A 26,529-nucleotide genomic window follows, 5' to 3' on the forward strand; every position below is an offset into this window, starting at 1 on the left:
GCAAGCACAACGGACTCAAGGGAGCCTGACCATGAAATTGTATATGTTTTGTGGGACTTGATGTACTTTAGGTTTTAAAGCGAGTGGTGGCACAATATCTATAAAATCATACAACAAAACACTAGCTGTAAAACATGGGGCAACTATTCGATCATCGGTGAGAAATAGGAGTTCATCCATTCACTACCGCTCGGGTAGAGGGTTTTTTCATTAGCTAAACTACTAGTAAGCATTGGATTGATAGAAACATAATCATTCTAACTAAAACCTACGTAGTACTTCATATTAGAAAAGTCCTCAAAAGCCTCAGATGAGCCAAATATTTAATATCAAATGGTATACAACTCAAGTAAAGAAATTTTGAATTCTAACACATTGGCACTACTGGTAATATATATGGTATACATCAAAATAATATAACCATCGACTAGTAGTTGGGTAATGAGTATACCAATACCGTTTTAAGGAAAAACAAATAATTAATAAAAGTAGAAACAAAAGTTAATAATCCAATATCTTACTACTAGTCAAATTGTGGCAAATAGAAACACAATAATTATTCATTTGTGATAATTGAGAGAAACTATCATCTCATAAAGGTCCATGTCCTTCCTTTGCTGAGTAGAATTAATCACATTTCCCGCCAAATAATTATTCATCATATCATCATCATCATTCGGTGCAATTAGCTGAGACATATCTCCATTCAACAAACCACATATTAATGTATCAGAGCTTATAAAGTTGTTAGAAGTACCTTGTTGTAGTGCCGCCATCATCATCAAATGATCCGTATTTGATGAATTCTCATGAGACTGAGATTGATTTTCCATCAACATCAACGTCTCATGATCACTACGATCGTCTAGTATGCTCAACAGAGAACAAGACTCGTTTGATACATCTTGAAAAATATGGGTGTAGGAGCTTTCCGAGCTAAGCGAGGTTGAGGGGGTAATGCTGGTGTTGGGCAAGGTGGTTGTGGTTGTGGTTGTGGTGGTGTTACGTAAATGTTGGTTATTTATGTAATCTTGTAAAATAGATGGTTCATTTTTAGCATCATGTTCAACCTTGTTCTTGTTACTGGTCTTTTTCTTTGAATTTTGCTTCCTTTTCGTGGCATTCCAATGGTTTTTTATTGAATTTTCGGTTCTTCCGGGAATTTTTTTAGCGATTTCTGCCCATCGATTGCCGTATTCCTTATGAGCCGCCACCAATATCCTTTCTTCTTCTTCATCCCATGCATCTTTCTGATATTTAATTCAAAGAAAATTATAAAACAAGTTAAATTTCGCCTTAATTTGTTCTTTTTTTCCATAAATACTAACAAAATTGCCCAATATTATGATAAAACGTTTACCATGACTATTAGAGTAATTAATTTTCCACAGTAGAAAGTCGGAACACCGGTCAGATCGACTAGTTAACTCTTTTTTCACATAGTCATTTCTATTTTTTGTTTAACTTATACTTGGTCCGACGAATTAAATCCATCATATTGTCTTTATTTTATTTATTAGATATAAAATGATAAAGGTGACAAGGCGACAAGCTTAAGGTGTGTATGGCAAGAAATGTTTTGCTTCAAACATGTCATAGCATATTTTGTTTAGATACTAAAAATCTACTCCAAGTGCAAATAAGATTCATTTACCACAATCGTTATTCATGTGTTAAACAAGAAGCCAAATATTAATAGTAGTAGAATAATCACAAAGATTACTTTAAGGTGCAAAAGTTTTTAAAAAATAAATTAAAATTACTTGAAGAAACAATTAATATTTTGATGAATTCATCAAAAATTATAATACCTTGATATTGTCTCGCAAATGATTATGCCATCTTTCACGACACTGCTTCCCTGCCCTGCCTACCATCTTCTTCGCGATTAAAGCCCATTTTCGTTCTCCGTGTTTTTCCACCAAGCTCTTGAGACGACTTCATTAGAAAACATTAAGACAAAAATTAACATCACATGCAAACACTTAATTTCTTTAACATACAAATATTTTAAGAAAATTAGCTTAACGAAATCATAAATGGGAAAGTGAGAAGCCTTCATTGGTAAATATAACCAAAACAAAATCGAGAAACCAAACCATTTCATTTCTTTAACAAATACCTTTTTTATGACAAAACAAAAATAAAGACAAGAACACCTTTTTTCTAATTAAAACAAAATAAAGACTAAATTTCTTGGAAATAAAATAAATTAAGAAAGAACAATAAAGAATTACCTATCTTCCTCGGTAGTCCATTGACCTTTGACACAAGCATTTCCTTTGTTTCGTCTATATTTCCAACCCTTAGACACGAAAGATTGTGCTTCATGGCTTACTTCACTATTACGAGATTCGACTTCTTCTACGTACGACTCATTTACAATGTTCATATTACCATGCATGATACCGCCAATTCTATTATCCCCAACACCGTAAAAATGACAAGGATTATTATTATCATAATAATTATTAGACGACGATGACATAAAATTTCTTAGGTAAGAATGATCTAATGATGGTACATTAGTAGTAGGGATAATGTTTGTTTCCGATTTACTTCGAGTAAAATCGCCACCGAGTAAAAACCTATCAATGGATGTTGATGGAATTTTTGGAGGGGTGAATGTGTAGAGGGAAGGGTTTGGATTTTCTAGCAAATTTAGATAAGAATTATTGCTAATTTCATCTTCTTCCATAACCATGGTGATAAAAAAAAATATGTTGTTTTTTTGTAAGGTTTGAGAAAAAGAAAGAGAAATGAGAGAAATTATTATTATGTTAAATGGGAATGTACGGAATGGAGTAATTAGGGTGCAAAATTAAAGAGAGAAAGTGATGAAATGAGATAGGAAAAGCTTATCTTAAGGCTTGTAGTATGCTTAGTTGACTATAGTCGTTGATTTTAAAGAGAACCTAATGGTTGCTGATTTTTATTTAAATTTAAATTACTTTGTTGTAACTCCTCATCTTCCTTGTAAGAAAAAAATATATGTAGAAATAAATGGGGTTGTAATTAATTGGTTATTTTAATTGCCATCAATTTTGGACAATTTATGGCATACTAGAAAACAAATTAGGGACAATCAAAATTAATTTGCGAAAAATTATTTAAGGAACGAGTCTAAACGAATAGTAAAAGAAGTTTATACAAAAACGAATAGTAAAAGAAGTTTATAAAACGGACCGAGCTGAGGGGAATAAAAAAATTAGACTCATATACAAAATACTACGTACTGAAAATTAGTTTTTATACAAATGAGGTTTTTATTTATTTATAATGTTACATTTGTATTTTATTGATATTTACTCTTGGCATAGACAATGTATGTTTTTTAATATAAATAAACTCATTCCTTATTCTGATAAAAAGCACTCCGGATTTGTTATAAAAAAAAGTCACTCAAGAGATGAGGATGAAAGCTTTAACCAACTAAGCTATGCCTCACTCTTATAATTTATTTCATTTAAGGTAACCATGATATTTTTCCAATTTCAGTTAACAGCCGACCATGATAATAACAATACCAATTGAGTTTGGCATGAGTGGTTAAGAGTCTCTTGCTCTTTAAACAAGATCTCGGGTTGGAGCCTTGGGTATGGAAAAAACCTCAACTGGGAGGGATGTTGCCCTTCGAGGGTACCCATGCAAACTCCCGTGGGAGATTAGTCCACTCACCGAAGGCGTTGGGAACTCCTTGTAGTAGAACCAAAAAAAAATCGTAAAAAATAGTACAGGCGCTCTGCTTATTAGTCATTCATTCTACGCGATTTTCACATACAAGAAAAAAAATGTGAAGGTTTGCTTAAAGTTTGAACCCCAAACTTTATGTTTAAACAATAAAGCTTTTACCACTAAGACATGACATGTTTTATGTTATCATTGCGAAAATAAAAATAAATAAATGCAAATGTAGTAACCCGAGGGGCATTGCCCAAGTCCAAATACTAGTTATTATGTCAAATATAGTTTCCATAAGGTTTGAACCACCAACCTTGAGTTTAAGCAATGAAGTCTTTACCACTAAGATATGACACGTTTCATGTTATCATTGCGGAAAAAAAGAGTAAATGCAAATGTTATTAATGTAGTAACCTGGTGCATCGACCGGGCTTAAAAACTAGTTTCTTAAAAGGTTTTAATTAGGTTGTGTTCTATTCACCTGATTTCCACTTTTGTTTCCTGAACTTATCTTATCTGAACTTATCTGAACTTAACTGAACTTATCTGAACTTATCAAAACTTATTTTAGTTATAAATTGTACTTTGCCAACCCTTATTTTTCCTGAACGTATCTTATCTGAACTTATTTTTCCTGAAATAAGTGAAAATAAGGTGAAACAGAACAGAGCCTAACTCAAATGCAACTTTGGCCTCTCATTAAAAGTGTCTATCAAGTTTTACACTTGTAAACTCACACTTGAAAATCAAAGAAATATCGATTGATCAATGCAATAGTGTTTACGTTATCACATAAACCTTTAATACAATACCACGTAGTACAAAGTATGTACTCCCTCCGTCCCTTAATACTCGCACCGGTTTGGCCGATGCGGAATTTAAGACACTTGAATTGACTTAATAATTTAATGGGTGTTGGTTGATAGTGGAGTATTTTTTTTAATATAGTTAGTGGGAAATGTGTAAGGAATGGGGAGTGGTGAGTGGGAGGTTGTGAATTTTTAAATGATTTTTTCTAGGGGTGTACGTGTGTTAGTAGGTAAGTGAGTAATATAATATTGCTAAAAATTTCCATTTATAGAAGTTGTGCAAGTATTAAGGGATGACTCAAAAAGGAAAGCGGTGCGAGTATTAAGGGACGAAGGAAGTACAAGAGAAGAGAGACCGAAAGATAATACTTGCGACTAATCGATGATTTTTGTATTACTGGTCTAACTTATCATCAATTATACTTTTATCGGTTTTTTCATGAAATGCCCCTGAGGTCACGAAACGCACCAAATACATCTGCGCGTTTCAAATCAAATAATATATCCCTATTTAAACTTTTGGTGCTACACCAAATATCCATAGATTTAACGGAAGTCTAACTCCGTTAACATTAACTCTTAATTAATCTAACTGATCCTAATTTAACCCTAATTAACTATTGATTAGCCTAATTAATCCTAATTAACTCTAATTCCCCTCTCTCCTCTCAATCTCATGTCTCCTTTTTCTGGGTATCAAAATGGTGAATCCAACCACAAATTTCCCTTCTTCAAACCATATTCATCAAACATCAATTGCTAATTCAAACCCCAAATATTCGAACCCATTTTTTCGAGTGAATTGAAATCGTGAATTGAAGTTTGATGAAGAAGGGGAAGTTTAAGACAATGACGAATGGTGATGATGATACTGCGGCGGCGGTACTGGGTAATGCAAAATTGAAGATGAAATTGATGAATTCAGTCAAGTAAGTTGAAGATGAAATTGAAGATGAAAACGGCGAATGGTAATGCAACATTGAAGAGGAAATTGATGAATTCAGTTAAGTAAATTGAATCGCAGCCCACACCAGAATCAGCGCGCCTGTAGCCCCACCGAAGCTTCATTTGAAAATGCTATTGTTTGCAAATTGATGTTGCAGAGCCGAGCACCAGTATCAATTTCGTGCCGCTACACATGAACACGGTGCTGCCCCTATTTCTAGGCTGATTTTTTTGCGAATTCGGGGGGTTGGATTCGAAAGACGGAGAATAAAAATAGATAGAGTAGAGAGCATAGAGGGTAGCTGCGATTAGTTATAGAGGATAGAGCAACAATTAGAAGAGAATACAGAGCTAGAATTTCATTTATTTTTTTTGCAGATTTCGTTCACGAATTCGTTCTTCAACATTTATGTTCTTCTTTTTGGTTCGAGGGATCAACTGCGATTAGAGGAGATAGAGAATACCGCAACAACATTTGTTTTATGTTTTTAGATTTTGATTTTCGTTAATTTTCCTATTTTAGATTTTGGAGCTAAGTTCTTCGTGAGCATAGAATAGCAGCAGCAACAAAGGACGAAAACAACATAATTTAGGTAGATTAGAGAGAGATTAGAGCCACTTAAATTCAATTTTGTAGTTTAGATTTTCGATTATAGGAATTAAACTCTCAAAATTTCATATCCTCTTCTTCAATTTTATGGGTTTTGTTCTTCAATTTTCAGATTTATTGTTCTTCAATTTTTGGCTTCAAATTCAATTATTAATGATATAACTCTCTTTTATTCTTTAATTCTCTCTTTAATTGGTTGTTCATAGTTTTTTATTAGTTTATGCTAGATTTTGTGATTTGAATTGTGATTAGGTTATTTGTTAGCTAGAGTTAATTAGAGTCAATTAGAGGTTAATACTAACGGAGTAAACGGCCGTTAGTCATTAAGGATATTTAAGGGCATTTGGTGTATTTTTTAAACAACATGGGTATATTATGTGATTTGAAACACGCAGGTGTATTTGGTGCGTTTCGTGAAACCTCATTGGAATTTCATGAAAAAATCGTACTTTTATTTCCCATCAAAAAAATACTTTTATATATTACTCATCAAACCATTTTGTGGTCAATTATATTCAAACATGGTGTTACATAAGAAAAATAATGAAGTAATAATATTAGAGCCTATAAAACCTAAAATAATAATTAAAACTAGTATGTAACCCGGGCGTTGCCCCGGATTTTAACTTTTTTCTGGTTTTCTTTTAAATATGTGCACATAGAGATGGTGTCATCTTCAAATTACGGTGGTGACATAAGATTAATGGCCGATCAACAACCTCCCCGATTAAACCCCACATCCAAAAATATAAACAAAGTTGGATCTTTTTCTTCAAAGTAATAATTATACATTTATGAATTAAGTAATCATTCCTTTTTTGGCATTCACTTTTATTTAATGTATTTGTTTATTGTAAAAAGAATATATAGGCTGTGACGGGGTCGAAAAAGCACGAGGCTAATGCGTGACCTCGTCCCTCGTGGGTGTGACGATTCTTTTTATTCAATCAAGTGTAATTGGATTCCCTGTGAGTATACACCCAATTGACAAGTAATATAGGAGTCGCCATTCAGTTTTTAACGACAATGAGAAAAGCTGACAAAACCCGGTTATCGTGACATAAAGGGAGTGCAATTATGTTTGACCACGACGGCCGTAGGTTCCCTTGTGATCCCTGGTGTGGGGATCTCTCAACATACACCCGCAAGGTAGAGATTGAGGGTTCGGGGGACTGTAACTACCGAGAGGAGTACTTCGCTCGTCGATAACTCCAGAGGCAGGATATCCTTACTAGCTCAGCATAAATAATTGAAGGGACATGCGTTAACTATTAAACTAATCTGAGTTGATTTTAGCAATATGCAACATATAATACTAGATCGATCGCGATTATCTGATTTACATAGCATTAAGGGACCTAGCATGATAATCCAATTTCCCAAAAATATTATATTTGTTAGGCGTGATAGAACAATCAGATTTAGTTAGTTTAACAGTTCATAAAAAGGGCGAGGAAAGCAGTTAAATCATCGAAAAGGGACACATTACGACGCACCCTTGAGAGGTGCGTCACGGTTCTCAGAAAACTAACCACTTTGACTTTGCTATTTCTCCTTTTTATTTAACGAATCTCAATTATGAGACAAGATACGTTCTGTTCGATTTATGGATCGATTGCGACAGAACGCGTGAACAGTTTCGCAGCGTGAGGCTTAGGCTAAGGGTTGGAGTCAATACTCAGAACATAATTATGTGTTGTTGTGTGTTCCTTTCACGTCGAATTTAGGGGTCTATTTATAGGGAAGAGTTCGTGGAAAGATAGAATTGCAGAGTTCTAATCCACAAAGAATTAGGAAAAAACACGTACCCAGGTATTTTCAGCGCCCAGGCCTGGGCGCCGAAGATTTCGGCGCCCAGAGCCAGGCGTTGAAAATAGGGTCTAGGCTGTTTTCTTTAGTCAGATTCGGATTCCCGAAATCCGTAGAGTTTGAGATTTAATCGAGTCTTTTAGCGCGTATCAATTTTATGACGGAATGCGTCTGGGGCCGTTACGAACTCTAGGCTCGTTAGGATTTTAATTAATACGTAACTCTTATTTCCGAATCCTATTAGGAATAGGATTCTCGCAGTTTTCTATCTCATTTAGGATTTATGTTGGCATGCAACACCTAATTCTGACAGGTTTCTATCCTTTATGATTTGCCACTTTTAGAAGCTACCTTTTACGGCAGTTACTATTTTTAGCAGGTTTCCATAAATAGCAGGTTTCGGGTGAAATGAAAAGGGGAATTGAGATCCGTTTATTTTATAGGAGATGCGTTGTCAAGTGGAGATTTTATGCTTTCATCATCGAACCTTTCCCTTTCGGGAATGGGGACAAAAGTAGGTGTCTACATAGGCTTATATGGAAAGATATTACATCAGATCTAGTTGGTTAAGATGGTAAGAAGTGTAACTTTTAACAAAGAGGTTTGGTGTTCGATCCTTATTAGATGTTTTTTTTTGTAATGACGTGTCATGGTGCTAATTAGTGGTGACGTGGCGTAATAAGGAGAGGTCTACGTGACACGTATACGTTCTTCAAAACGCCTTTTAATATATTAGTATAGATAGATATATTTGAGATGGTTCAATTGCCCTAAGAAAGAAGGGAAAAAAGTGTCCCATAAAATTGAAACACTAGCATCGGGAATAAACTAATTAGTTCTACGAGTTTACTTATGTGGACCATTAGACCTCTACATAGTACTCCCTCCGTCTCTTTTTGTTTTTTATGTTTTGTATTTTTCATCCGTTTTAACGAATAGTTAATTTGCATCGAGATTCCTCAATTTTTTTATTCAAACAAGATAAATTACGTTTATTTATAATGTTTTCACTTTTATCAAAATTCTGATATTGGGAAATGAAAAAAATTTAATGTCCCAATGGAAAAGTGTGAGAGATTAAATGACCAATGAATTTAATTGGTTAAAATAATAATTGGACACAAATTTTGATAGAATATAAGTTATTTATGTGATAATATAAAAAGAAATGTAAAGAAAATTTTGAAATACCCAAAAAGGAAAACGTAAAAAACAAAAAGAGACGGAGGGAGTAGCTGCTAGATTATTGCAACAATTAGACCTCTACATTCGTATAACGGACAATGATAGAGTAACCCTAAGGGTTGGTAACCCTTTCAATATTGAATTTTGATTGGTTACAAACGTATTGAAACTTTACATACAACACTTTATCTCTCCAATTAATTATGCTTATATATTATTTTATGTTATATGTATCTTAGGGGTTGTCAACCCTTAGGGTCAACCAAACATTTTCCTATATAACGGACTCTAATTATATTGGAGTCATAAGTTGTTTACTGTAAATGATAGTTAAAACTATATATAAATAAATGCGAGGAGATGATTTAAATAGTATAATTAACATTATTTTTACAATACATAGTACGAAACCATCTAGAACACGATTTAATTTCCAACGATTTATCATATTATACGAATCTATACCTAGTTTATAAAAAGGAACACCATAGATTATTAGAAGCCATATGACATCTCATTATTAGAAGCCATGTGGAACTCTCCTTTCATCCATCATTTTGTTTTGTTTTTTTCAATTTTTCTTTATTGTTTCTATGATTTACAACTTCTAATGCCTCTTCCACTCCATTTTCCTTATTCAACATCAAGTTATTAATAGTCTAATATGCTCATTAATCTCTTCCACTCCATCCCTTTAACATCCAATATTTATTCAACATATAATTTTTATATTTTTCCAACCTTCAAATTACACATCTATTTAATTCATATATTACCAAAAATCACAAGTACTCACTAATTAAAACTTCAAAAGATATCTGAACAACCACTATACAACCGCCCATTCTATGAACGATTTAACGGACTCAAAAGTTAGTTAGATGAATACAACACAAACACAAACGCAAATTGACACGAGTCACACGACGCCTCTACCGCATTTGCATACATGGCCTTTTTAAAGTATTTCCCAATATAATGTAGGATTGTCGCATTAGTTTCTAACCGCCCGTTCTATGAACAGACTCAAAAGCTAGTAATAATTAATGGCTGCATACCTATCCAGCCAGTAATAGCTGCATACGCACACAAACGACGCGTATCATTGGCTTTTTTGCTCTACACGCAAAACCCGCAGCAAATCCACAAGCACTCTCTCTCTCTCATCTTTCAAGTTGATTTTTCATTGAAACACCGTCAAATTTATGAGATTTCTCTCTCATGACCGACCAAATTGTGATTAAATCATCATCTACGGCGATAAATCGCCATCAACCAGTCCTCAATCAAACCCTAACTCCGTCGCAATAACCTCCATCAAAGTCTTCATCAAAATGTTGGAGAAGTCGGCGGAGAAAGATGATGATGAAAAAGAGGAGAAATCATGGAGTTCTTGGAGGAGATAATAATAATTAATGGCTGCATACCTATCAGCCAGTAATAGCTGCATACGCACACAAACGACGCGTATCATTGGCTTTTTTGCTCTACACGCAAAACCCGCAGCAAATCCACAAGCACACTCTCTCTCTCATCTTTCAAGTTGATTTTTCATTGAAACACCGTCAAATTTCTGAGATTTCTCTCTCATGACCGACCAAATTGTGATTAAATCATCATCTACGGCGATAAATCGCCATCAATCAGTCCTCAATCAAACCCTAACTCCATCGCAATAACCTCCGTCAAAGTCTTCATCAAAATGTTGGAGAAGTCGGCGGAGAAAGATGATGATGAAAAAGAGGAGAAATCATGGAGTTCTTGGAGGAGATAAGGTGGGGAGATCTGGTGGGAGCGAGGTATACTATAAGGCTGGGTTTGTTGATGGATTGATAGATAAACATCGAAAGGAGTTTAAGATGATCAAGATTTCAGTTGAATGTTTATTCATTCTTTTGATAAAGGAGTTTTCTTTTTCTATAATTTTTTTTGGGGTTAAAAGTTTTTTCTATTCATAATTTATAAGGCCCTCCCTTAGTAATTTCTGAATATTGATTCAGAATTTGTTATGTTCAGTTTATAATTCATCATGTTCAACTTATAAAAGATGATGTTCAATGTTCAATTTATAACACAAAAAATTCAACTTTATAAAACTATGATATGTTCATAAATAAGAACACTTTTGTGTGATGTTCAGTTTCTCAAGTCTTATGTTCAAATTATACCGAATTATGTTCAACTAGTTAAAAATATTATGATTTTCCGGTAGGAAGGAAAAGGTTAGTTTGAGGCAATTTATGTGTTATATTTTTATTATTATAGCACATACGATTCACCTTATGTTCAATGTATTAGATCATATGTTCATTTAATCATTACATATGTTCAATAATGAACTTTGAACTAACCATTCTCCAATCTAAACAAAAATACAAAAAGAAACTTAAACGCCAAGCACTTAAGAAAGTGACGTAAGATATTACTCGTAAATAAGATGTTCAAATGTATTACATATTGATATTCGACGAATAAAATATCTATAATCGTTATATCAAACTATTTATCAAAAATGGCCATAATCTCATCATAGAGCGATACACGAACATCAAGAGAAGTAGACAATCCCGCTATTGAGAGTACATTCAAAAGGAACCACATGAAATTAATAAAGATAATGAATAATATATTAAGACAAAAAAAATCTTCAAATATACCTTATTAGCATAATTTAGAGCATACATCGAATATATTACTTTCTTTTTCTTAGATTGAGATCCAAATCCACCCTAAAATGTACTAAAACACAAATTGAAGTGAAATGTTCAAAACATGACACACAATGTTCATAATTAAGACAATACATGTTCAAATACTTACACAAAATATTACAAAGTATTAACAACACCCGGTAATGCTCTCTTACCACATATTTCCTTCTAGATATTACAAAAATAGAAATGTTCAGTTTCTCAAGTGTAATTTTCTTGACCACTATTACTTCTTTGCATACTGTTAAAAACAAAGGTAAAAAGGATGTTCAGTTATAATTGTACATTGTACATAATATTAACATCACATGTTTATTATCTGAAAATAAAATAGGTTTATACTAATAACTTAATAGCAACAACAAAAATGTTCACATATAATATAATAATGTTCATACCTTAACACTTTATGTTCAAAGACGAATAAAATTAGTTTCGTATAAATTTAAAACAAAGGCATTCATGTTCAGAATATAAGTGATTCATGTTCAGAATATAAGTGAGATATGTTCAGAATTATTGTAAACAGATTTTACCTAAAACATGCCTGGCCATCCACAACTTCTACTTCCTCAATATCCATCATCTTCGCATCATCACTATTTCCAAAACTCACCTCTTCATTACTCCTAAACAAGAACAAGAGAACACATCAAACATCAGACACATTTCAATCCCCAATTTCGTCCTCCGCCACAAAACCCAACCTCAACAATGCATAATTATGATAGGAATCTCATATTAACAACAAAAATAAAAAGGAAAATCAAAAAATTATCCCCAAAACAAGATAATCTAGGAAATGATTACAAAGCAGGGGCAATTTAACGAAGAACCGTTAAACACCCATCATTATAAACTAAAATCATATTTAAAAAAAAGGGTAATAACAATACTAAGAAAACAAAATGCGGATTTACTCCACTTAATTAGCTAGAAATTAAAGTTTTCAGACTAGCAAATTGAATAAGAAAAGAGAAGATTAAAAGGAAAATTAGCGAAAAGATAAACGAAACTGAACAAAAATACCTTGGGGTGATTAATTGCTGCAAAATTATCATAAACAAATCTGAAAAGGGAAGAGGAGAGGGAATGATTTGAAAACAAGCTTGATAAAAGAGAAAAGGGAAAAAAAAGAACACAGAGTCAGGCGCTAAAGAAGGAAGGGGAGATTGCCTCTAAAACTACATAAACGGCATCGTTGAAGGTAGTATGCACGCTGAGTTGCGTGCATACCTATCCAGCCAAAAATTTGGGCAAAAGCTAGTTAGATGAATACAACACAAACACAAACGCAGACGCATCTACCGCCTTTGCATACATGGCCTTTTTAAAGTATTTCCCAATACAATGTAGGATTGTCGCATTAGTTTCTAATATAAATAAATATTGATTAGTGCATAAAGAACAAAATCTAACAACTTCATATCAACCGGTGTTCTAATTGAGGACGAAAGCCAAGCAAACGTTTCTCTCTCTCTCCTCCTCCTCTCCAGATCTCATCATCTCGACTTCAATCATGGTATTCCAATTAACTCTCTCTTCGTTATTTTCTGCAAGATTTCATCTTTTATTAAACATTTATAGCTTTTCGCCGCCGATCTCTTTCCTAACAAGATTCATAATTTTGCTTTTACTTAGTTCAATTTAAGCCTAGATCTAGCCTACTTTAGGGCTTCGACCATTAAATTTAAGCAATTTCTTTTATTTTGTGTGCATATGCTTGACGTTGATTTCTGTAGCCAATGTGATTTGATCAAAGTTTTTTGCTTATACTTTGTGGATTGATGTTGATCTTGTAACTATTTATGGATGTTAGATATTGGATTTAGTCTGACGGTCAAATAAATTCTTAGTCACTGAATTATTTGACCAATTTATGTGATGAACTCGTGTGCATATATTTAGAGGAATTTGAGCTTCTGGGTTGGTCTGATTTTCCAATTTTGGAAAGTGAAAGCTTAGAGCATATACAAAGGGCCCCGATGCTGACTTTCTGTCGATAAGAGGGGAATAGTAGAGCATGAATTAATGGCCTCTATGGCTCTACGGAAGATATTAATGGATATGTAACTATGTTTTTGTTGAATTTGGAAAAACACATCCTTCAAGGCTAAATCCTAAAGTACTTTAAAGAATAATACACTTAAGCGTTCTAGCTTACCAATTTGTAAATTTTGATATGCTAGTAGTTACTGAACCAGAATTTCCTAGTATGCTAAGTAGTCTAATGCTCAATTTGCTTTTTGATATAGACAATTGACATAGCCATTTTATGAAAAAATTGTATGATTTTTGTCCAAAGAGAAGTGTCTGCTACACCCATGTGTGAGTGATTGAGATTTCTACACGGGTACTTGTGGCGATTCGGTGAAACGAAGAGTCAAGATACACATTGTTTGTCAATATTGTGAAATATTAAAGGACCGATGGAGAGTTGAAGCTTTCCCGGGGATTTGAAATTTCCCTCTAAGATGTGATGAATCTGATGATAGCCAACATATCGTCTTGAATACAAAGATTTAAAGGTCTTACCCAATGCACAAGACTCACGTTATTTAGTGATGGGCTACATAAGGTTCAAATGTACGCAACCTTACCTTTTTATTCATAAGGAGGATGTTTCTGAACCCGTGACCTAGCGGATAGCAAGTATACAAAGCTATATGTGTATAAAGTAAGAGCTAACTAGAGGTCATCTCATAGTGAGACAATCCTACAACCCTTGTCAAGATTGGAGAAGAAGAGCCGATATCAATAAGGAAGGCATTGATAATTAACCTAATTCATCTCAATTACTTTATCTTGGATGATTACCTCTCTAGAGCTTGAGGATACAATAGATGAGCCAATGATTTGTTGACAAGTATACTGGAATACTTTACTATGTTAATGCAGACGTATAGTCACTTTGTTTATTTTTCTTTTTTTCGTTTTTGAATCAGTAGTCTGCTTTCTTACCACCACAAACCAATCTCTAACAACCAACCACCCCTCCTGCTGCTGCCTTCTTCCAACACCCATATTGTACTCTTCGCTCCCCCTTCTTCCATCAGGCTGCCCCCTTTCTCTCTCACCTTGGCTCCTTCCCCCTTCTGCAACCAACCAACCAACGACAGCCTGTCCGGCTCTCCTTCTCCGCCCAACGACAGTTGCAGACCCCTCTGGCCCTCCCCCTTTTACAGGCACCGACTTCTGGGAAGCAGTTTAGTAACCTTTTCCTTTTCCCTTCCTAAACCCCATCAAATGCCCCATTCTTTCCCCATCTGGTCTGCTTGTGGAAGAGACACTACTCAAGTTAGGGGTATGAGAATGGAGGAAGAGGAGAGAAATAGAAGTAGGAGGGTCGTCAGAGAGAGATGGCTTAGGAATGAAAGTTGGGTTGGTGGTCGGTTATGGGAGGGGAGGCTGGTGGTTGGTGGCAGGGTTCATTTATTGGTGGAGGAAGGTGGTGGTCTTGGCTCATAAAAAAGTACAAAGACAAAATATAAACATACTGGTATATAGAATGTTAACGTGAGGTTAACAGTAGGGGTAAGTTTGATTAATTTTAAGAGTACTGGGGTACAACAAGACTTTGTAGAAAGGGCCCAAGTAAGATTTTGAAAAACAGGGGCACAACTTAGAAAATCCCTATTTGAAAAACAGGGGCACAACTTACACAATTGGTCCACTTACGTAACTTATATCTTTAATTGATATTAAGGAGTAATATACTATAGAACCTTGTTGTACTGTATAGGATTATGTTTGTTGGTCTAAAGCTTTAGGTTTACATAATCCTTGTCCATTTCTCGTTGGATCATTTGCTTGCTGTGAAATTCATTTTTCTTTACAAAGCTTACTTGGCGAAAATTTATTTGGAAAAAACCACTTTCCGTTGCTGTCTGTGTTTTTCTAATATTTCTTCTATCGTGTACAGACAACTTCAAGGCGTCTTGCAGAGAGGAAGGTGGAGAAATTTGACAAGAACATCAAGAAAAGAGGTTTAGTGGCCGAAACCACAACAAAGAAGGGAAACTCGTATCCTGTTGGACCTGTATTGCTTGGATTCTTTGTGTTTGTTGTTATCGGATCATGTAAGCGCTTTCTTCTACTTTCAAATTGCCTTGTGCTATCCTGCATTTCAATATCTAGTTTTGCATTTGTCACATCATCATTACCACTTTAGTCTCCAACTGAATCTTGCTCAATTTGTATTACCCCAGCATATACTCGCAAGTTGAAACAATTGCGAGGACCTGCGACACTAAACATCTCTACGCTAGTAGTAAGGGTGGGGGAGGATATTGTTGTATAGTGAAAATAATACCTGCATCTTAACTTGAGTTTCTGTTGAACTAATATTGCCACATGCAAATTTGACATTTGTTTGCATGTTTCTTTGTGACCTTCAATAATTGGGGAAGCCAGGAAAGGAGTGTGATTAGTTTTTTGAAAATGCTTACAGCTGCTGCTTCTATAAATGGTTAGGTACTTAGGTTAGTTAGGGCCTTGGAGTAATGTTCTGGGTTAGAAGGCTACCTTAATTAGTTTGAAGTTGGGAGTGAGTACATCTCACGAGAAAAAGGCGCTTTCACAATCTTGTATAATTAAGCATGTTTGTGCAAGTTGTTGCTCATTCCTTTTGTATGTCTCATCTTTATCAGTTACACAGGGTAGGCTAATAGTCCTCTTTTACCTTCATACAATTCAACCCTTCATTGATTTACTGTCATATTCATTGATTTACTGTCATATTCATTGATTTTTTTGCTTTTGCAGCTCTATTTCAGATCATCAGGACAGCCACTACTGGCGGGATGGCTTAGAGATATACTGAAAGTGTCTTGCCGCCGATGATGTAGGCTAGTAGTGTGTTATAGTTTTAGTTGGGATTCCAGAGAACTGTCATGCTGGTGTCGCCTAGAGATTGTGAAGTTCAATTAATGCTAAATGTTATCGTGGAAATATAATTTTATCTTGTATTTTGATGAAATTACTCTCGGCATTTTATTTATAATGTTAAATACGTATTCTCGTAGTTGAAGAATGACTTCTATATAATATCTTGTGCAGAGTTTGTTTTGATTTAAAGCCTTTAATAACAAACTGATTAATGGGAAAAGAAGAAAAAACTGAAGTCCAGGATATAATGTTTATTATATCAATTAGGATACAAGTTAATATCAGTTCATGTACATTAACATTACAAGTATGTATATTCAATCTAACTCAACATAAACATCAAAACCATGGTTCAGAGCACAGACAGTCAACTGAGCTTCGTAACAGGTTAAACACCTCAGTAATCCTTATGTCTTAAACCTTAACTTGTGACATGTAAAACTCCATAAAATTGACCAATCACCAATTCACCACCATGAATACCATTATCCATGCTGATAAAACACAACAAACATCCTAATAGAGAAAGAAGAAAACCATGCCCACAAGTTGTTCACATACCAGCACAACTACCCCGAACTTAGAATTGGAAGACCGTATCTCCTAGTTCCGCTTAGGAGTTGAAATAGGATGAATTCTTGCACTTACTTTCACCTTCTTGAAGGATTAAAATGTCAGATTGGTTAGGAAGGATGAGAAACCACGTGAACGAGAAGTTATTAGCGTACAGAGTTGTCTTCAGTCAGCAAGGCTGGAGTATTCCCCACAAGAAATGCTTTCGGTATATTTCTGCAGTTACAAAATGTTGTCAAGAAACGGAGATATCAATTATCATCAACAAAACTTGGAACAGTATAAGGAATATAAGGATGAAGCTTACTACGAGAACCCTCTGGCAAATACTTGGAAGAAAAAACTAACAACTCCACTTTATCAATCTGAGTTTTCAAGAGCAGTTCATGCTTGTCCAGGTACTCCAAAAGGAGGCAGTAACTTTGTTCATGTCCAACAGTTGATGTAATCTCCGGTTTTGAACCTCTGTTCAAATCGGACATCCTAGGAGAAAGAAAATAGAGTCCGATATCAAGCTCACTAGGGATATCATCCTCAAAAATACTGATTCGCGTGTTCCATTGAGGCAGCATTTCAAATTCAAGTGTCTCGGGGAACTGTTTTGACAGCTTGTACACTTTACTATGTACTTTACAAGGAGGATGTGCTTGAATTTCATCAAATATATTACATGGCAATGCTTCATTTCTGATCTTAAAAGTTCCCCTGGTACACCAAACAAGACTTCCAAAAGTGAGATATGAAAGAAAAAAGATTTGGCAAACAAACCACCACACCTTACAAAGTTATTCTTAGCGAAAAACTGAGATATGTTTTAGGAACATCTGTTTATATTTGGCTAAATGCATTGTTGTAATACATTTTAACAAATGAATCCGGGATGTATATATATCATATATGTTCGCCTAAACAAGACAGTGAGAGACGCACTTCTTAAAACTTACAAGTAAAAGATTATATATGTAAATACAGGTTACATTGCAGAGATGAAATTCAAGTCAATATCTAGCAAGAACCTGTATTTACATATAGAAGGAGGATGACAAACGCAGTTATAATCAAAAGTCAAGTGTAACACACACCTCCAAGTGGGCGTCATTGCAGGATGGTTTGGTAGATAGCTATCAAGGACCACTGTATTATTCGGAGAGTCAATTTTCTGTGTCTGCGCTTCTGCACCAACATTGATTCCTGTTCAAGCGTAATTTTAACTATCATTCAGGAAAATAAATTTACAGCTTAGGACAACTTGACAACAATTGTTATAGTTATGGATTGATGAAAATAAACTCTTATATTAAAGAAACATATACATCGGCCTATGGTATAATGTGGTTGAGGACATGGGTCATGGAACAATTTTCTTAACCAAGAACCTGTTGCTTTGTTTCTTTTCATGGTTCCATATGATATAATGACTCACTAGTACACATTATAATATGTGGACAGTGGGCACAATCGTTAATTAATGTCTCTGATGAATGATGCTAAAACTTATGAAGAAAGATACCATTCACACTAATCTCTATAAGTAAAATTATAGTAATGTAGTAGTATATGTGAACCATGATGAAAATTATGAATAAAAATATCTCTTTTATCTGAGTAACAGACATACCTGAACTTCCAGTTGGAAAAGACTGGAGTAGCTGAGAAGTGCGATCTGGATTTATGTCAACTTTATAAAGTTTTCCCAAAGACAAATACTTGGAAGTTGTTCTTTTACAAAATCGCTGTGGACGTTCATCTGGAACAATGATCGAGAGGCAAGTTGAGAAGAATATTCTAAATAATAAAGCTACAAGGATATTGGTGCTTTGATGTTATGGTAGCATAAGAAAGTTTTTAATAAGGAAAAGCATATCTTATACAATAGTAAACGATTGATATAACCTCATAGTAAGCATCTTCCACGATCATAAATCATCTTGAGCAGAAATTTTACTGCATATCTGAGGGTAGATGTACCTGAACTTACAGCAGGAAAACGCTGGCCTAACTGAACAGGAGTGTGGCCTAATTTTGTTTTGTCTCTGTCCACACCAGGCTTGGGAACTTCCCCAAAAGATACGCGCTTAGCAGTTTGATTTTCCCCACAATGTTGCCGTGCAGGTCCATCTGAGAAAAGCACATGAAGACAAGTTGATCACTTGAGATTGAGCAGTATATTTGCATCAGTTAAGCTGAATAATTTCTGTGCAAGAAAAATGTAGATATGACCTTCGTTTATGACACCCCATAACCCTCTAATGCAACTCATAATCTTGTTTGTAACAAAGTAGCTATAGGTACCCATTTATACATTTTCTTACTAATTATGAATTATGGAACTTCTTTAGCCAGGACTGGGGTTGCAGAAATTCATTGATCCACTAATGAATATGTCTGGGGCTCATCAATCCAAATCTGGTTTATTCGCAGCTCACTCATAGCTGACACTTGAAACAAGGGTTTTGTACACACAGAAAGACATGATTATCAGTCCAAATCTGGTTTATTTGCAGCTTCATGAAAATTGAAAACAGACTGTGCATAGATTTCTAATTGGTTAATACGTAGTATTAAAAATTGCTTCCTTGCCTAGACATGTAAAGGATCTAGGATTTGGAAATGGTTCCATCTACACACTGCCTAAACATTCCAACTACCCCCCTTTCAACACACACACACACCACAAATATTTCAAGGAACTTTGAAGAATGGAAGTAAAAAGGGTGTAATACCAGTAAAAGCTGCCATTTTTTCATCCTTAATACAGCTAGGCATGCTCCAGTTATTCAGGGGCTCCCTGCTTCCTGAAGGCCCAACTGGAAGATATGGTTTTATTCTGAATTTAGGAGATGGATTGGATGGTGGAACGACTTCCATCTTGGACTCATATGGCTTGTTCACTGGGGGGCTAAACGCAAAATGTGATGTGCTCGATGAAGACCCCAAGACTTTTGCTTCCTCGGGGGATATATAGTGCACCTTGGAATTTTGAGGAGGTTTCTTAATCGGTATCCTCAACCTTGTGCCAGTAGGCTGTTTATTTGGAGCTGCAGAACAAATTAGTCATTGCCAAAAATCTCACAAAATCATATATGGATTCTACCACAAGTTTGAAAAGGTACCAGGTATTGACAAAGGTATCTGATTGCAGGATTTGCATTCTTCACAAACCCAGTTTTCCTGGTCAGCATCATCATCACACATTACTTTCATGCAATACCTGGAGTATTATATAAACGAAAATGAAATGGGGCTGTCAAATAATAAATATTTCTTTGAAGTAAAAGCAGTTTATTCATGTTCATGAAGATGCAAGAAGCAAAGTTAGAAGTCGTCAACATTGAAAAATAGAAAATACGTAGTAGCACATAACGGTCTTAAGGAAGTGAAAATGTGAAATCCTCCAACTCTGAAGACCACATACAGTAAACTACAGTACTACCAAATTGCCAAGAAACCTAGCTTCTGAAGTTAACTTCAGCAAACAAATTCCTCATCCTCTTTTACCAGTAGAATCTTATCTGCTACTAACAGTGATATGCAACTAAAATCAAGTAAGCATATGCTGCAGTCGAAACTGAACTGTATATAAATGTTTCTAACATAACTAATTATGTTTCTTTTAAACGAACAAGCCGCGAAAAGTTACAGCATAACTAACTAAGTTTATCATTTGAAACCTCCTTTTCCATATAGAGATTTTACAAGAGAGGAAAACCACCAAAATAAAATAAAGCTTAGGAGATGTTTAAAGGAATAAGGGGTGGCAATAAGGATTATTATGCTCCTAGTGAAGGCGTTGTTATTGTTTGATTAAGGCCATGAGATTTTATGGTTGGGATTAAGAGCCCTTTATTCACAAGTGACTCTTATTGGTATTGATTAATTTGGTATAGGTATTGATTAGTGTAATATTGGTGTATCAATATGCTCCTAATTGAATTGGTACAATAAGAGCCACTTTTGTTATTAGTATTGATATACTCTTTATTAGTATTAAGGCTCCGTTTTATCGGACTTATTTTGACCGAACTTATATTATCTGAACTTATTTGAAATTAACTTAACTTATCTGAACTTATCTGAATTTAACAGAACTTATCTAAACTTATTTTATCTGAAATAAACTTATCTGTGTGTGAAAATGTCTAAAAACAACTTATTTTTTCTGAACTTATATTATCTGAACTAATTTTGTCTAAAATAAGTCAAAATTAGTCGAAAAGAACAGAGCCTAAAAGTGGTTGTATTAGGTGACCTGTGTCCAATTTGGTCACAAGTCACTTGGCATTTAGAAACCCTCTCTTATTCCCACCACAACAATAACACGGACGGGACATGTTCTATGTATCATACATTATAAACCCATGTTTTTAAAACTGAAACCCATACGTGATACCTTTCGTTGAACCAAACATAGCCTAAGAGGGTTTTTAAATCTCCATTCCCAATATCTCTATTATATAAAGAAACTCTTGAGAACTTTAAATGAAAAAAGTTCTTATTATATCTTTGCAATATTCAAATAAAATATCACGCACGCATTGTGTTGGATATAATATCATGTGCTATCGAGTTATGTTGTATCTTAATGATATGATATGAAGTAGAAGTATATATATCAATATGATATGAGGTAGAAGTCCATTGGACTTAGGAAACCTGTGAAGGATATGATATATAGTTTGTAATATGAAGAGAGACATGTACCCACGAATAATATGATGAGACAAACAAATGGCATAATCGTAAATAAATTAATGGAAAAATTGATATTATTGGTCTCAACTATGGCCGATTTACTTTAAAAGGTCTTAACTTTTGATTATTTCAGAGTGGTCCTAACTATAGATAGTCCTTTCCAAAAATGGTCCCTTAGTTAAAATTAAATGCTAAATAACTTAATTAAGACTCATATCCCTCGTGCAATAATCATATTTTTTATTTAAATGAAGTAAATGGAATAGTATGGTATGCTTAAATCAACTTAATTAACAGTTTAATAAACTAAAGGACCATTTTGGAAAAACATGCCTCAAAGTTGAGACCACTCTAGAATAATCAAAAGTTGAGACCTTTAAAAGTGATGTGGTCATAGTTGGGACTGTCAATATCAATTTTTCCTAAATTAATTTAAACTCAACTTTTATTCATTTAACTCAAATTTATTCATTTAAACTCAAAATTTATTCATTTAACATCAAATGTTATTTAATTCATGTTTTTCTTTTTTATTTCCATCTTTTTGCTCTTTTCTCGACTTAATTAATTGCTAAAATTTCATGTTATTTGCACTATTACAAATCAAAGTAGTAAAATTAGGTTTAGGAACGACGGTCCTGCCCACCACGAGGGCACGAAATAAGCATGGCCTGACACGGGCGGGAAGTCATGGGCCGTGGGCCGTGCCTAGGCCGCATTTGTTTTTGCAAAAAGCATGACAAGGCCCGACACGACAAAGCAATAGTTAAATTTAGTAAAATTAGGCTTAGGAACGACGGTCCTGCCCGCCACGAGGGCACGTAGGCAAAGGTCGGGGTTGAGTTGCATTTTAAAAAGAAATTGACCCAGCCAGACCAGTATCCATCTTTAGGTATAGCCCGACAGGCATTCAGTTGAGTCGAAGTGTTACCTAGTCAAATCACATATTCATGCTCGACTCTCCTGATTGGAAATTTTTAGGGTACAACCAAAGCTATTTCTTTTTGCCCCCCGGCCGGAAAATTTTGTAGTGTATTTTTAGTTAAGGACCCCCTAAAATTTGTGTATAATTGTTTAATTACATACTCCCTTGTAAAACTGTTCAAGGTCTGCCACTGCTTGTAATGTGTAAGGAGTGACTACATGTAAAGTTGGTTGTGGGTCGGGCGGGCCGAAGTCCGACCCAACCCGGCACGAAAAAAGCCCGGCTCGGCCCGAGCACGGAAAAAACTCGGTCCGGCACGGGAATGAAGTCGTGGGCCGTGGGCCTTAATTTTTTGGAAAAAGCACGAGAAGGCACGGCACGACTCGACCCGACCAACAAAGCATGCACAATTTTGTAAAATTAGCCTTAGGCACGACGGGCCGGCCCGACCCGGCATGAAAGCCCGTGGGCTCGTGGCGGGCCTGGGCCTTTTTGGAACTTTTCGACCCGGGCCGACACGATACATCGTGGGCCTAGATTGGGCCCGGCCCGGTTAGGCCCACGGACTGGGGGCTCGGCACGAAGCCCGACCTGGCCCGGCCCACGACCATCTTTAACTACATGGGCATAAAAATAGCCTTGCTTGTATGGTGAATAAAAATATACACAAATGTGTAGAAGCTTAGAGCAACTTCAGTGGTTAAAAAATGGATTTGCTCACAAAAATTAAAAAGCAGGTACCCAACTATTGGTACATCAATGACATAAACAACTATCAAAATCTTGTAGCTATTTTGAGCAGGTAGCTCAAAATCTTGTTGAATATTAAAAATTTATTTTGGATCAAATAAATAAATTAATTATTATAGAGTCCTACAGGGTATTGTAGCCAACCATGTAGAACTTTGTAGCTTAAATCAGTGGCGGAGCCAGGATTTTACCTTTGAGGGGGCGGTTGATGTCATACGAGTGATGTCGGAAAAAAAAAAAAAAAATTAATCAATTATATTATGAAATACGAGGTATAATTATAATAAAGAAATAAAAAAATGAGATCAATTTTAGAGTTAAAAAATATAATCATAGACGTTGAAACATAAAAAATAAAAAATAAAAATAGAAATCAAAAAACCTATTTTGCTAATGACAGAATCGATCACTATGTCTACCGACCAATGCCACATCGTACTACCACTAAACCAAAGTAGTTCATTTGACATTATATTGTGTTTGAACTAATTAGTAATAAAATAATAAAAAAAGAGACGCAAGTAAGACCTAGAGGAGAGAATCGAACTCGTGTCATAGTGCCACATATCTACTTGATAATCCCTCAAACCACTGAAGCAAGTGGAGTTTAATGGTTATAACAACACTATTCTATTATATATATCAAAATTTTATTTATGTTTGGGGGGGCGGCTGCCCCTACCAGCCCCCCTGTCTCCGCTACTGGCTTAAATCAATTGTAGCTAGAAATTTGATGTGGCAAACTTAGCTACACCGCCATGTGGCTCACCATTGGAGTTGCTCTTATAATGTTTGTCAATTTGGATATCATTTTCAAATAGAGTGATTATATTTTATAGAAAATAATAGACATAAAAAAAAATTGAAGTAATTAGAAGAGATAAGATTGCCATACACATGTTGACGAGTTAATTTGCACTTGCAGCAAAGGAAGTTGCAATCAAGAAAGCCAATATTCCCACATATCTCACATGCTTCTACCTGTACATAATTCAATTCCCAGCGACTCATTCACAAGTACAAGGTAAAAGAAGGAAACAAGCAATATTAATGGACAAGATATGCAAAATATCATGGTCGTTTAAATTATGTTTTATCAACTCTCTCAATCCAAGTCAGGTAGTTTCAGTGTTTCACGAACCTTGAATTTTATGATTCCGACTTAAATATAAAATATAAGAAATGAATTCTTAGATTTGTGCTATTTTATTACCATATCCTATCAAAAAGGGTCTTATTTCAAGATGTTAAAATTAGAGCTTTTATTAAAATTCAGAAAATGTACCAACAAAACCAAACCCAGATCATCAAAAAATCAACCAAAAATTAGAGCTTTTATTAAAATTCAGAAAATGTACCAACAAAACCAAACCCAGATCATCAAAAAATCAACCAAGATATATTTCCACCCACGTTGTTCAAATTCTAAATGCACCCCCACACCAAATGTAACATTTAAACATAAAATACGAAAATAAGTAGGAAGTTTAGAAAGTAGGAAAATTCAATTTCTACTTTTAAAAATAAAAAGTTAGATTACAAGGAAACTACTCTACCAAAACCCGAAATTATGAACTCAGGAAAGGAAAAATATAAAATAAAATTGACAAACATGAATAAGGAGAAAAATATAAAAGGGGGTTTGAAGTTTTAACTGGTTCCACCGTAAATTGATTGTGGAAATCATCCATATTGTTGGTTGATTACAGTTGATCTCTCTTCAAAAACTGTAAAATTGGCTTCGAATTTTGGTAAGTGGAATGAAAATTGTGAGTGAATTGTGGTGTTAATGGTGGGTAGTACTAGTGGGTAGGATACTTGTACGAGTACCGAGTAGTTGGAAATTGAAGTTAAAGACTTAAAGGGAATGAAAAGGGGCAAATGATTTTATTTCCGTACGACTGTCAATTTCTAACAGGAATATATTTGATTCGTTTTTTATTGGTTTACACATTTTATGTTTTTGGTACTTGATTTGTTGTACTGGGGTTCCGGGGCCCAGGGGTGTGTTTTCTAAAATAGGTTTGGGTCCGGCCGTCCGGGTAGGGTATCTAAGGGTGGTTAACCGTCCCGAAATTGGATTCGGTTCGGCATTTTCATGAATCGTAACCGTATTGTATGAGCGGTTAACCCCAGTTTCGCTACGGTTATCTGGTTAATCATAAACCGCTATTCAATTTTTTTATTTTTATTTTGGATCGCATTTTCGTATTATTTTTTTACAAGAAATAACCGCATTTTCTGTTATAGAAGCCGAGCATTTGTTTTTTTACAATTTTATGTTGCTACATTTCATACTATAGCAAGCTTTACTCTCTAGCTGCCTGTGAACTAACTGAAGCCTCAGACAAAACAGCAAGCTAGCTAGGAAACTCCTTTAATTTTATGATTTCAAACATTTGATTATGCATTTTATACCAGGATGTTCTCTCTCATAGTTTCATTCCTGAATTCTAAGTACTACCTCAATGATCAAGCATATTGCACTCTTATTCCTCGAGCTCGGACGAATTTCAAAAAAAGTCTTAGCTACATTTTGTTATGTGATAGGTAACCTGTTATATTTCATGGCCAGTTTCTTAGTTCATAGGTTTAGTGTTGTTGCACCTGATAAAAAGGAAGGTGTGACTATCAGTATGGGACTATGGGTACATTAAGACTTGAGAGATTGCTCGAAATTCATCACAGAAAAATATATCTAATATTACATATACTGCCTCTTCTTTGATTTAGTTCAGTAAATAGATTTATGCATGTATGTTTACCCTAGATTAACCCTTACAAGACTAATTTATGCATGTACATAAACTGCTTTCGGTATAAGAAGAATAGTTATGTGACTTATGTCACTTAAGTGCATGTACATAAAGTGTGTGGTTGCTTCTTAGGATTAGGAAGTCCTTTTCACTATGTGGAATCAGGTCCGGATAATAGCATGTGCAAGCTGGGCTA

At 34.9% G+C, this 26,529-nt stretch overlaps 3 protein-coding genes and 1 long non-coding RNA gene across 9 annotated transcripts; 1 reads left to right on the forward strand and 3 right to left on the reverse strand.

Annotated features, from left to right (window-relative positions):
* Window positions 1-349: 349 nt before the first annotated feature.
* LOC110787316 (transcription factor MYB64-like) lies at window positions 350-2,789 on the reverse strand. The gene is made up of 3 exons (XM_021991929.2): window positions 2,238-2,789; window positions 1,812-1,938; window positions 350-1,250 (listed from the first exon to the last, which is right to left on the reverse strand). The coding sequence occupies exons 1-3, from the start codon at window positions 2,702-2,704 to the stop codon at window positions 561-563; spliced, it is 1,284 nt and encodes a 427-aa protein (XP_021847621.2). The 5' UTR covers window positions 2,705-2,789; the 3' UTR covers window positions 350-560.
* Window positions 2,790-11,722: 8,933 nt separating this feature from the next.
* On the reverse strand, window positions 11,723-12,964 carry LOC130460638 (uncharacterized). Its single transcript, XR_008920537.1, has 3 exons — window positions 12,780-12,964; window positions 12,287-12,379; window positions 11,723-11,991 (listed from the first exon to the last, which is right to left on the reverse strand). It is a non-coding gene; the product is annotated as an uncharacterized lncRNA (long non-coding RNA).
* A 156-nt stretch (window positions 12,965-13,120) lies between these two features.
* LOC110787279 (uncharacterized) lies at window positions 13,121-16,773 on the forward strand. The gene is made up of 3 exons (XM_021991874.2): window positions 13,121-13,272; window positions 15,673-15,829; window positions 16,515-16,773. Exons 1-3 carry the CDS (start codon window positions 13,270-13,272, stop codon window positions 16,559-16,561), a joined length of 207 nt encoding a protein of 68 aa, XP_021847566.1. The 5' UTR covers window positions 13,121-13,269; the 3' UTR covers window positions 16,562-16,773.
* A 95-nt stretch (window positions 16,774-16,868) lies between these two features.
* Window positions 16,869-25,427, reverse strand: LOC110787278 (uncharacterized). 6 transcript variants are annotated; one of them, XM_056827977.1, is made up of 9 exons: window positions 25,233-25,427; window positions 24,473-24,558; window positions 20,324-20,381; window positions 19,934-20,234; window positions 19,179-19,328; window positions 18,829-18,957; window positions 18,293-18,401; window positions 17,518-17,915; window positions 16,869-17,426 (listed from the first exon to the last, which is right to left on the reverse strand). In XM_056827977.1, the coding sequence occupies exons 1-9, from the start codon at window positions 25,266-25,268 to the stop codon at window positions 17,380-17,382; spliced, it is 1,314 nt and encodes a 437-aa protein (XP_056683955.1). In that variant the 5' UTR covers window positions 25,269-25,427; the 3' UTR covers window positions 16,869-17,379. The 6 variants fall into 6 exon arrangements, with proteins under 6 accessions (XP_056683955.1, XP_021847562.2, XP_021847564.2 ...); XM_021991870.2 differs by having other exon boundaries at window positions 19,934-20,248; window positions 20,324-20,421; window positions 25,233-25,424; XM_021991872.2 differs by having other exon boundaries at window positions 19,934-20,248; window positions 23,769-24,558; window positions 25,233-25,314.
* Between the last annotated feature and the right edge of the window lie 1,102 nt (window positions 25,428-26,529).

This window comes from Spinacia oleracea, chromosome 5 (assembly GCF_020520425.1).
Source record: "Spinacia oleracea cultivar Varoflay chromosome 5, BTI_SOV_V1, whole genome shotgun sequence".
Taxonomy (NCBI): domain Eukaryota; kingdom Viridiplantae; phylum Streptophyta; class Magnoliopsida; order Caryophyllales; family Amaranthaceae; genus Spinacia; species Spinacia oleracea.